An 11484-nucleotide genomic window follows, 5' to 3' on the forward strand; every position below is an offset into this window, starting at 1 on the left:
ACTGAGGTCTCTGGGGCCTTTAAGTAAATAAATCGTGCAGGAGTCAAACTGAACCCGAGAAAACGGCTTCACTTCAGCACACCAACACCGGCCTGGGTCACATTTATAATGTACAATTTAAATGCGGTTATATTTCATAATTTTACCTGTGGTTTTTTTCTATGAAAGAAACGGACCGTAAAGCCGGTGCTGACGTTATCAGTAGTGTAAGCGGAAGTGCGTCAGCACTGTGTGTTGTGCCGTGTTGATGATTTTAGCCCTAAGAAAAAAAATCATTAAAATTAGAGAATTAACGTCGTTGATGTCGTTTAATACGAGTCAGAGCGGCGGGTAAGACACAGAGAACGAGCCACTGTAGACAGGAAAGTACAGGTCGATTCTAAAAGCGCATTTAAAGTCGATCGGAGCGCGGAGCAGCTTAGCATTAGCGTTAGTTAGCATTGGTCAAGCTCAACATTGTTGCGGTATCAGAGCAGCATTTCACGAGTAATGTGATTTACTCAGAAGACCTGTAAATATCCAGATAAATATCCGTATCACTCAGCGAGGAGCCATACACACCCTCAGCTAATGTAAGTAAGCTAATAAGGCTAATGTGGCTAACAGTGTTCGGTCTTATCAGAGCTTTCGGTCTTTAATAGTTTAATAGTGAGATGTTTTTCACTGTCGTAGTCGTTTCTTTGCTGTCGTTTAACATGGGTCTCCAAACGGTCTGCTTGTGCTACTTTTAGCTATCCTTATATGATGTGGGTAATCATTTCGAAATGACAAAAATAGTTATTTATAGGTACAAACGTTACGTAACACAACACAGCTGGTCTGTTTATTAAGTGAATCTTTAGGCTTCATGTACGGTTTGTTCTGTGGACTTCTGCCTTCGTTGACGGGTTGTGAAGCCAATCAGTGATCAGTAATAATTGTCTAAGTCATTCTCTGCTTTTTACTGTGTGAGAATATCCATTATTAAGTTAATATTGATTGTTGATGCTGTAACATGCAAGTATGTGATTGAGGCACAAGACCTGTTTAATTGAAGTTGAGCTTTTCTGATCTCCTTCTGTCAGGCGGCGGAGTAAATGGGATCAGCCAGGTCCAGGCTCAGGGGGCGAGGCAGATGCAGCCCCCACGGGTGCCCTGGATGCTGCTGCTGCAGTGGCTGCCAAAATCAACGCCATGCTGGTGGCCAAGGGCAAGCTAAAGCCCTCACAGATCGGTGCTCCTGGTCCAGTTGAGAAGGTCAGTTTTGATTCAAGTCATCCATGCTGGAATGTTTGCAGGATTTTGTCAAAGAAGCTGCAAGCTGAATAAACTCTGTTCTGCTGTAGACCACAGGTGCTGGTGGGAAGCCTGCACCAGTAGCAAAAGCAAAGGACGATCTAGTGGTGGCAGAGGTGGAGATAAATGATGTACCACTTACTTGTCGGAACCTTCTGACCCGAGGACAAACTCAGGATGAGGTTAGGGTCACTCGTTGATTGTTATAGATTTGATGACTTAAGTCCCATATTTTCATAATAGAACAATAAAAGAAAAATGATTTGGTGATGCATAATTTGGGAGTTCATTTTGAATTGTAGATAAATAATTAGGGAAGAACTATTCTGACATTTTATGTCATTATCTTTACGATTACTTGTGAACCGGTGCCTTAATTTTGTGCTGGGGCTCTGCCTGATTCTGTCGTCAAGCATAACCTCTTTTTGTCATGTCTTTGTGCAGATCAGCAGAGTGAGTGGTGCTGCTGTGTCCACTAGGGGGCGCTACATGACAGCAGAAGAAAAGGCCAAAGCACTGCCCAGGTACTACGGTACTGACTTTGTTAACCAAGGGCTGGGTTGCTGACAGAGGGTGCAGATATGTAGTCATGTGATGAAGTATAAAGGTTGTGTTTTTTTAAATATACAGATATGAAGTCTTCCTTTAAACAGTGTTAATATTTGGTGACATTGTTAATTCTGCACAAGCCTCAGCATCACCTGCAACTAATTGATTTTTCTGTTTCTATAGTGATCGCCCTCTTTATCTACATGTACAAGGTCAAACTAGAGAACTTGTTGACAGTAAGTGCTGTTTCCCTACTCAGCTACAAAACAGTGTGCTGTCTCTGTGGTCCTGTACAGATGTGTTGAACTGGAGTCTGTTGTGTGTTGATCTCTGTAGGGGCAGTGAACAGGATAAAAGAACTCATCACTAACGGGGTAGTGAAGGCTGCTACTAGCTCCAGCACTTCATACAATGGAGCCACGGTCACCGTCTACCACCCCACTGGCCCACCTCCCCCAGCAGTGCCGTCTGCAGGACACAAACCACACTTTACTGGTGGGGTAGGTACACATATCAGTGTTTCCCACAGGTCTGAAACATCTGGATATCCAAATCCGTCAAAGCATTGGTTTACTTTTTCAGGTTTTCGAATAAGGCATTAAATAAGTGGATGTTGAACCTTTTGGGGGGTGTCTGTTACTTTAATAAAAAAATAAATAAAAAACTCTAATGTATTGTAATGTTCATAAGATATGTATGGCAGTTCTGCCAAATTGTGATGCAGTACAGAATGTATTGGAAATAGTGCAGTGGCCTTTTTGTTTAGCAGTAGAAAAGGTGGTGCTTTGCCAGGACAAATGGAAAAAACTGTGGTTTTATTAGTTGATTAACAATCCATAGATTAATCAGTCATAGAAATATTTATTAGGTGCAGCCTTAATGTAAACACTGTTCAGTTATTTATTATCATGTTTAACAATCTAAAACTAAACTAAAATCACTCTGTCTTTTATGTTCTTAGTATTATAATCCTTACTGTTAATCAGTGATACAAAAAAAAAACCCTGAAACAAGCTTGTGGGGAAGCAGTTCATCTTTGTCATCAAGTTGAAAGTAGCTGTAAGAATGAAATTGACAGCTGCACTAAAGAGTTCAAGCATATATTTGATTTAGCTGTATAGATCACTTTAAAAGTTTCTTTGATATACTGATAGGATTTGACATCGGCTTGATCCTACTCATTGTCTCACTATCACACTCTCTTTCTCAGATGCACTATGTACAGGACAAGGTCTTTGTGGGTTTGGAGCATGCTATCCAGGGTTTCTCAGTGAAGGAGCGTGTAGAAGGTCCAGGCTGCTCTTACCTGCAGCACATTCAGGCTGAAACAGGAGCGAAAGTCTTCTTGAGGGGGAGAGGCTCAGGCTGCCTGGAACCTGCATCTGGGAGAGAGGCCTTTGAGCCCATGTACATCTACATCAGGTCAGACCACTGTCAAGCTGTATCTGAACCACATATAGGATTAGAACTGTTCAGTGTTATGCAGACGTAAACCGCTCACACTGTTTTGTCTCTTTCAGTCATCCGAAACCAGAGGGACTTGCTGCAGCCAAAACGCTCTGTGAAAACCTCCTGCAAACAGTGAATACATGCATGCGCACACACACACACACACACATACACACACACTCAAGCTGTCATATATGATTAAGGTTATACAGTACTGCTCTAATTCTGGCTGTTGTGTCCTGTGCCATCAGGTGCATGCAGAGTACACACGCTACCTGAGCCAGATGAGTGCTGTGATGCCCACACAAGGTAAGCCCATCTTAATCTGCACTGCTTGATGGCACAGGAAAAGAAGGTGGAGATAGAAAAATATAGAAAAACGGCTGTTGCAAAATTGATGAACACATTTTTAATTTGCCAATGTTTGGGAGCCTAACCACCATTACATACCACCACAGTAAGCAAAAAATATTATTAAAGTAATAAACAATGTTATATATAATATAACATGACCGGGGTCCTCTCTGTGTGGAGTTTGCATGTTCTCCCTGTGTCTGCGTGGGTTTCCTCCGGGTTCTCCGGTTTCTTCCCACAGTCTAAAGACATGCAGTCTTTATGCTAAATTGCCCCTAGGTGTGAGTGTCTGTGTCTGTGTCTGTGTCTGTGTCTGTCTGTCTGCCCTGGCGATGGACTGGCGACCTGTCCAGGGTGTATCCTGCCTTCCGCCCGATGACTGCTTTGATAGGGTCCAGCACACCCCGCGACCCTGACGGAGAAGCGGTTTAGAAAATGGATGGATGGATGGATGGATATTATAACATTAGACTATCAAGGAACTGTTTGATGTACTTGGAACGTATCCAGCTAGTTTGAAAGATAATAGGCTGGATGCAGTAATACCAAGGGAGCTGGGTGGGTTGCTGGAGATGTGGGTTGCTGACTGACCGTCACAGAGGTTCGCTGGGATGACTACTGTTGTAGTGCTATTTAGAAAATTAAGTAGAGGGGAAGAAGAGTTTCAGGCATGGCTTTTCCATTCTTCACTTATTTCACAACTCCATATTATGTCTCTCTTCTTGTATGACAGGATTCATTCAACCACCTGCTGTGAACGGGATTCCTCCTCAGACCCCTTATTACCCCCCTACAGGTTTTCAACCCTCATACTCTCCCCCTGTGCCTCCTCCACAACCTGTTCCAGCTCCTTACTCACTGCCACCCCCAACTGTGCCGCTAGGAGCACCAGCTCCAATTCCACCTCCAAGTGCTCAGTACCCCATCGCACCTGCTCCAGCTAACTTAACACCACAGGTAACAGAGCACCTTCTTCTCTTTTAGCTTCTTACTAACACTGACATTTAAACACTTATTGGATGCAACATGGCTCTGTTCCAATAAAGAAATTCAGTAAGGCATGAAAGGGCATGTAGTTAAACTAGATATATCCTCACTATAATAGTAAATAATCTACAGAAAGGATGTCAAACTGGTTTCATTATAGGCCAAAGCACTGCAGACTTTCATATGAAACAGCCCTGATTCAACTCATGAGCTAATTAGCAAGGGCTTCATGAGTTGAATTCATAGACACAGAGCAGGTAGAAGTGGCCCAAATCAGATTTTCTGACCAAATCCAAATTTTGTTAGACTGTTTACGGTATCTTTTAATGCGACTTGTATGCAACATTCCTGTGAACAGATCATTCACCTAAATTGATCCGCACACACAAAAGAACAATGCTTCATGTGGCAGTCATCCAGAGGTAAACTATCAAAAAGGAGTAAGCAGGAACAGCTGTTACTGGGGGTTTCAGTTTCATCACAGGAGCTAATAAGAAGTTCTGATGGCTGACAGCTGGGCTTACCACCCACAATGTGTTTGACCTTGCTGGCATGTTATTCAGCCACTGCCACTTATGTGGTTCGTGACCTTCTTTAAACTTTGCTTTTAAGTTTTTTTTTACTTGCTTTTAAGTTTTCTTTGGCTCTGCAGGCGTACTTCTGTGGCCGTGTTCGGTCATTTCTTTCTAAAGCTCTTCTAACACGGAGTGGTTTGGATAAGTGCCTTCTAATTTTGTTTGTACAGAAACTTTACCCCAAGTATTTAAGAGGTCTCAGTAGCACAGAATTAATGAATGCTGAGTTGGACTGGCATAAAAGTCGCTTGAAGAAGGGATAGGCTAGTATCTGTGCTCTGGCTTGGAAGGTACCCAGTTTAACACCCCTACTCTGCAGCCTAAAACTGTGGCCAGACAGCATATAAACCTTAACAGATTTATGGATTAAAATTTTCTCCTTCAACAGTAGCACTAATTATTATACTTTTCCAGCTTTTTGGTACTTTACTCCTCAAACTTACATGTTAGACATGCATGACTATTCGAGCCTTGTGATTATTTAGTATTAGACACAGAAAAGAAAACATTCCTGTAACTTTTACTGGAACAAATACGGGGAATTAGTGCTTTTTTCAATACTTAACCAATGTCTTATGTTTAACACACAGAGGTATTTATCCAAAAAAGCGTTTTGTGTTTTTGAATAATGAGCATTGAGTTTTGCTTTAAGTGATGCTTTTGTCCTCTCCACAAGACACTTCCACCTGCAGCTTTCCCACCTGTTGTGCCGGCTCCACCTAAACCTGCGGCTCCGGCAGCCCCGGCCTCCACCCCTCAGAAACGACGCTTTACTGAAGAAGTACCTGAAGAAACAGACAGCGGTTTGCTGGGATACCAGGTGGGCTGATGCTCTCTTTTGTTGCTTATTGTCCCCCCTTTTAAACTCTGCAGTTGCTACACTATTAAAACGAACAGATGATCATAAGTTTTCCAGACATTCTTTGAGAACAGTTTGTCCTTGTAAGTGATTTGCCTGTTACTTTTTTATTATAATGATCAGTTTCACCTTTAGCTCTTTTAATTGAATGAAGCAGAAACAGTGGTTTCCTTTGTGAATTTGTAAGGCATCACACTCCCAGCCTGTTTTCCTCCGACAGCAGTGCTACAGAAACGCCTCTGAAGATTGAATGTGAAAGGTTGAAAATGTGAAAAAGAGATGTTCCTCTTCATGGGAGTTTTGGGGCATAAATGTCTGCAGCAGGAACTTATATGCTTGTATAATTGCCTTTGAGGAAGGGGGTGGGTGGTGTTAGTGAGGATGTGTATTAATGGTCTTGTATGTTTTTCTGCTCATAGCATGGACCCATTCATATGACTAATTTAGGTGCAGGCTTCGCTGTGGGCAGCCCCGAGGCTTCAGGACCCCCACCTGCAGGTCCCTGTGGCCCTCCCCGGGAGAGGGACAGGTAGGACACGGTTATGCAACTACTTATTACACACCCTTACATTGTTGTTCTGAGAAAGGTCTGCTAGAGACTGGTTATGGGGGCACGGAGTTAAAGACATAGTTTTGTGAACAGTGATATTAAAGGGACGCTCTGGCCTACATCAGTTTAATGGTTTTTGATGTGTAATGCAGTATTCTCTAGAGCAAGATTAAATCCCTTAGCGTCAATGATTTGACATTTTATGTTATCATCATCGTTTTCATTGTCTCACTACAGTACTCGGTGTGCATTATGGAAGTACTTCTTACATCCCTTGGGAATCTTGATGTCAGCCAATACTAGCCTAGTCACTGATCTGTAGGCTGCTTACTTCTGTTGACAAACTAAATGGCAAAAAAACAGAAACCCTGTGTTTATCCAGCGCTAATTGGACACTACGGGCTTTTTTTTCTATTCCTGCCAGAGAAAAGAAGCAAAACTAAGGGAACAGATTTACATTGCCTTTTTTCTTCATTCACCAGCTAAATGGAAAAAACTAATGTATGGCTCACCAAAAAAATCACCCAAAAACACTTTTTAAAATGTTCCCACATCATCATCAGAAGGGTTTTTTCTTGTTTCTCCCTTGTTCACCAGCACTTCACCTGGGTTGTGTCTTGAAAAAGCAATAAAATCAGGCTTTCAACAAATAAATAATTGACCATCAGTCTGACTGCAGGTTTGTTTCAGGACATCCACTCTTTTACGGTCCAGTTATATCCTGAAAAAAAAAACAAGGCCCCCCCACAATTAGTTCCCACCCTGGTGCTGTTTCACTCAGAAATATGTCACGTTAAGAAAGAAAATTGTGTTCTGATTCCCAGTTCCTGTTGACTTTAAAAGTTTTCTCCTTACCCCAAACGTATTGGATCACCAGAACATGTCACTTGTCTCAAATTTGATTTAGTTTTGTGCTGCAGTTATGTGGATAATGTGGCTAACAAGTAATAGAAGATTGTGTCTCCCTAATTGGACAGAAATGTAGACAAATGCCGACTTCAAGATGGCTGGTACTCTGTATTTAACTATGTGGTCTTCTTTTGCACATTTTTATAGATTTCAAGATTTAATTATAGATTTTATAGGTATCAGAGACCACATAAGCAAGTTTATTTGCGATTACTTGACAGCTCGAATTGGTTTATGGCAAATGTGTGATTTAGTTTAACCTTCGGTTTGCTAATTGGTGGTTATAAGCACTCCGTACCTGTTAAACACAGTCTTGTGAAACCAGGACCAAATTAGCAAATTTCAGCCATCCAACATGTCTTGGCTAATGGACTACGTTTGAGGTAAAGGGGAAAATTCCACGAATTTGTTATCACTGATCTGCCGTCTTGGGTTGATTATATAATTGTAAAACAGATTTTTTGACTCTTTGTCTCTTTGACCTCCTCAGTAGGCAGCTGATGCCCCCGCCACCACTGCCGGTGAATGGTGGAGTCAGAACACAGAAGAGTGAGGAGAGGAGAACCCTGCCAGCCTCGCTGGGTAAGATGCACATACACAACAGTCTCTCTCCCACTCATGGAGCTTTCCACTCTCTTTGTTGCATAAGTTCCTTGTGTGCCTCATACCTCTTAATGAAGTAATGTCACTGCGTTTTGCATGCTGTTCAAAAAACACATCTTTTGATCGTATTTCAAAGGATGTGCCGACAAAGTTCAGTTAGACTAAATTTATCTAATCAAAATATTGTGGAGTTGCTGAGGCCCCGCCTTCTCTTTTTTTCTTTTATTCTCTGATTGGCTGGTGGCAAGAGTCAGTCCCTCCCTCTCTGATGACATCATCGGAATGACGGAACATCTGTTTTCTTGTTTAACCACCTTGCTAACAGGACTCTCTCTTCTTTTCTGTGTTTTTTCTGTGTTCTCTCTCTCTCTCTCTCTCTCTCTTTCTCTGTATTTTTTTCTCTTTTTTATGACCCTCTGGGGGATGCTGGACATTCGTATTTGATTTGGTTGGGGTGTGGCCACTTTCCGTTTTGCTTCCTGATTGGACGGCTTAAACGTTGCCCCCACCGACCGACCAACTAATGACCAATGGCGGTCTCCAATCTTCACCACACCCCTCCCTCATGATGTTGGTGGCCACATATGCAATTTGCTGTGTGCCTCTTTCCCCAAATTGGGGGAAAAATATGCTTTGAATGTTTTTGCTGTTGTTGTTTCTCTCTTTCTCTCTTGTCCTTTTGTTTGCCCCCGTTCTTCCACAGAGCCACAGGTGAAGCGTATGAAGACTGGGCTGGTAGCGTACTCTGGTGATTCCTCTGATGAAGAGGACGATCACAGTTCTCAGAAAGCGGGTGGCTCAGGTAACATAGGTCCAGGCTCATCCCCCCCTGGATGGCCTGCTGGAGTGTACCGCTGCCCCACACCACCTCTGCCTCGACCCAAAACACAGACATCACAACCCATGCCCTTCTGGATGGCGCCATGAGACAAAGGTGCCAGACACACACACACTCGCCCCAACTGCTCATGTGTTTGGAGTGAAGCCACTGGAAGCCACGCGCTCTCTCTGCTGCTGAGGTACTGTGTTCATCTGCAAGCTCTTTACAGCAGAGTCCGGTGCATGGCTCTGAATGATACCCAACAAGCAGTCTTTTATTCTTTGACCTTCAGTTGGCCCTAAACAGCTAAGAGAGTGATGCTTTCTCGAAGAGGAAGAGAAGGAACTGATATAACAGGCTAAAAAGTGGTGCATCTCCTACCTGAAACTTTTCGTGGTGATCAAACAAGGACATATCTGGTGCTCAGGCTGCACCTACTTCTGTACAGGCAACTGGTATTTTACGTTATGGACTAGACTTCTTGATTCAAACACTCAGTTCTCCCCTGCTCTCTCAGAATAAATCATTTGTACTTGGTGTATGGTTCGCTTTATTGTCTACTCTGGATAAGTTATTTATTGGTTTTCTTTAAATGGTGTCTTTATTTTTAATCTGTGGTACCAGATTTATAGTTTGTAACTGGGTACAGGCTTCAAAAAAGTCTATGTCCTTTACGTATAATTAGTGTCTCAGAATAATTCATAATCTACAAAACAGTTCATGATTGCCAGCATTTCTGCATACACCAAATAAAAACAAGCATTTTACATTACAGAGTCTGCTTGGCTAGCTAAATGGTTTGCTGAGGGCAATCTAGCTGCAGGCGAGTGTGTTCTGTTTCTGGTGAAAAGGGGCCCAGACCTCCTCATGCAGAATGTGAAGAAATCAACTCACGTTAAAAAAAAAAAATAATAATTTAGCAGCTAGAGGTGGATATCATATCCAGCTGAGTGCTGATCAGTACTACAAGTGAGCCTTAAAGGAAAACCATCTCTCTGATCAGGGCTTTTAAAGCAAGAGCTTCAAAGTTACATGACTCGGTGTCACAGAGTAATCCAAACCCATCAGTGAATTCTTTTTCTCCAAACCATGACATTTGATTGAGGTGCTTTAATCAAATGTTTAAACAGCAGTTTTTGTTTGAGTACATCTCACAGTCTCGTCTTAACAGTACAGTCAGAGCAAATTCCTGGACTCCAGTCCAGGTCACTTGGTTTCAGCATCATAAATGAAGTCTGTAGGGAGACTTTGGATTGGGATGCTGTTTAACTGTTCATCATAGGAGCGCAGTGTCCACAGCTTCTCCAGCTCATACGTTGCTCTAGTCTCTGGCAGCATGAAGTGCACTACCATACAGCCTGCAAGAGATGTGACCAATACAGGAGACCAAAGATCAGTCTGTCTGAGCAATAACTAGGACACCCATGAATGTGATGCTGATGTCATGCTTACCAAAGTCAATGCACATCCAGTCTTCAGCATCTTTCCCCTCGATGTGGACGTGTGGGTCGCATTCTTTCTTCATAAACTTGTACTGAGGGGGCAAGACGACATGACGGATTCTTATTTAGTCAAATGGGTTTGAACTGTTACTCGTTTTAGTCGGTGAACTAAAGCCATGCAAAACCATGTCTCATTACCACTTTGATGGCATAGAGCGCCATGGCCCTCAGGTGTCTGGCAGATGATCCGCTGACCACAATGAAGTACTCTGTGTATTTGAGCTCCTCCGGTACTTGAATCACACAGATGTCCTCAGCGTTTTCCTGCCTCAGGAGCGACACCATCACGTCCAGGTTAAAAACGACTGACCCTGCCGGACAACGGTAAAGGACAGCTCCTATTAATCCACCATTCTGGGTGTCAAATTCAGTTTGAACTAGAACAAGTCTGGTTAGCCAACTGTCACTCACCGCCCTGCTGCTGCTGCCGGCGGAGGTGAGCGGTCTGCCCTCTGCTGTACGTTCCTCCATCTGCACCTCCTCCAGAGGTGGTGCTGGTTTGTGAGTGAAGCTCCTTAAAGGCTGTAAGGCCACAGACTTTACTGTCCGAGTGTGTAAAGCCTGTGAATGGCGCTTCAGGCCTGAGTGTCCGGCGCTGCTCCTCTCTGCGGTGAGCGGCTCTGACTCTGCACGCAGCTCCGCCGCAGAGCTGAGAGAGGACGCGGGGCGAGCGGCGGAGCGCGTTCATCTTTTCATCCGTTTTAAACTCATAATACTTTATTTTATAATCCTCTATAAACGAAGACCAGCGCACAGGTAAGGGAACCCATGCGGGCTCTTCTCTAAAAGTCACAGCGGCGCAGGAAACTAACACTCCTGACTGTTTACCGCCCCCAGCGGCGCGGAGCGGAAGCGCAATGTGAACCAGGCCACGGCTACGTTTCAGAGAGCCTGCAGGATGAAGCCCACCTGGTGATAAGAAGGTTGGCTTGAGATTGACATCACCGATGAATCACAAACATGAGACACAGATATCGTCAGAACAGGAGGGAGTTTTACAGACATGTGGAGAAAAACTCAAAACCCAGGATCACAGAAACACTGACCGTGCA

At 43.4% G+C, this 11484-nt stretch overlaps 3 protein-coding genes across 5 annotated transcripts in view; 2 read left to right on the forward strand and 1 right to left on the reverse strand.

Annotated features, from left to right (window-relative positions):
- The window catches only part of zbtb7b (zinc finger and BTB domain containing 7B), a 49599-nt gene extending 49376 nt beyond the window's left edge, over nt 1–223 (forward strand). The window contains exon 5 of the transcript XR_005130091.1: nt 212–223. The gene's annotated coding sequence lies outside the window, so the exon portion shown is untranslated. The remainder of the gene's footprint in view (nt 1–211) is intronic.
- Nucleotides 212–9469, forward strand: khdc4 (KH domain containing 4, pre-mRNA splicing factor). Of its 3 annotated transcripts, none has more exons than XR_005130090.1 (14): nt 212–572; nt 1065–1236; nt 1326–1457; nt 1720–1799; nt 2008–2060; nt 2161–2324; nt 3035–3246; nt 3345–3405; nt 3525–3582; nt 4361–4584; nt 5866–6009; nt 6496–6577; nt 7998–8089; nt 8814–8867. XR_005130090.1 is itself a non-coding variant. In XM_017712356.2 (14 exons), coding segments are annotated over exons 1-14 (1728 nt in total). In that variant the 5' UTR covers nt 212–570; the 3' UTR covers nt 9038–9469. The 3 variants fall into 3 exon arrangements, 2 of the variants coding, with proteins under 2 accessions (XP_017567845.1, XP_017567846.1); XM_017712356.2 differs by having other exon boundaries at nt 6468–6577; nt 8814–9469; XM_017712357.2 differs by lacking the exon at nt 8814–8867 and having other exon boundaries at nt 7998–8141.
- A 536-nt stretch (nt 9470–10005) lies between these two features.
- On the reverse strand, nt 10006–11242 carry malsu1 (mitochondrial assembly of ribosomal large subunit 1). The gene is made up of 4 exons (XM_017712359.2): nt 10844–11242; nt 10571–10743; nt 10383–10464; nt 10006–10288 (listed from the first exon to the last, which is right to left on the reverse strand). The coding sequence occupies exons 1-4, from the start codon at nt 11118–11120 to the stop codon at nt 10137–10139; spliced, it is 684 nt and encodes a 227-aa protein (XP_017567848.1). The 5' UTR covers nt 11121–11242; the 3' UTR covers nt 10006–10136.
- Nucleotides 11243–11484: the final 242 nt, after the last annotated feature.

Source organism: Pygocentrus nattereri, chromosome 3 (genome assembly GCF_015220715.1).
Source record: "Pygocentrus nattereri isolate fPygNat1 chromosome 3, fPygNat1.pri, whole genome shotgun sequence".
Classification (NCBI taxonomy): domain Eukaryota; kingdom Metazoa; phylum Chordata; class Actinopteri; order Characiformes; family Serrasalmidae; genus Pygocentrus; species Pygocentrus nattereri.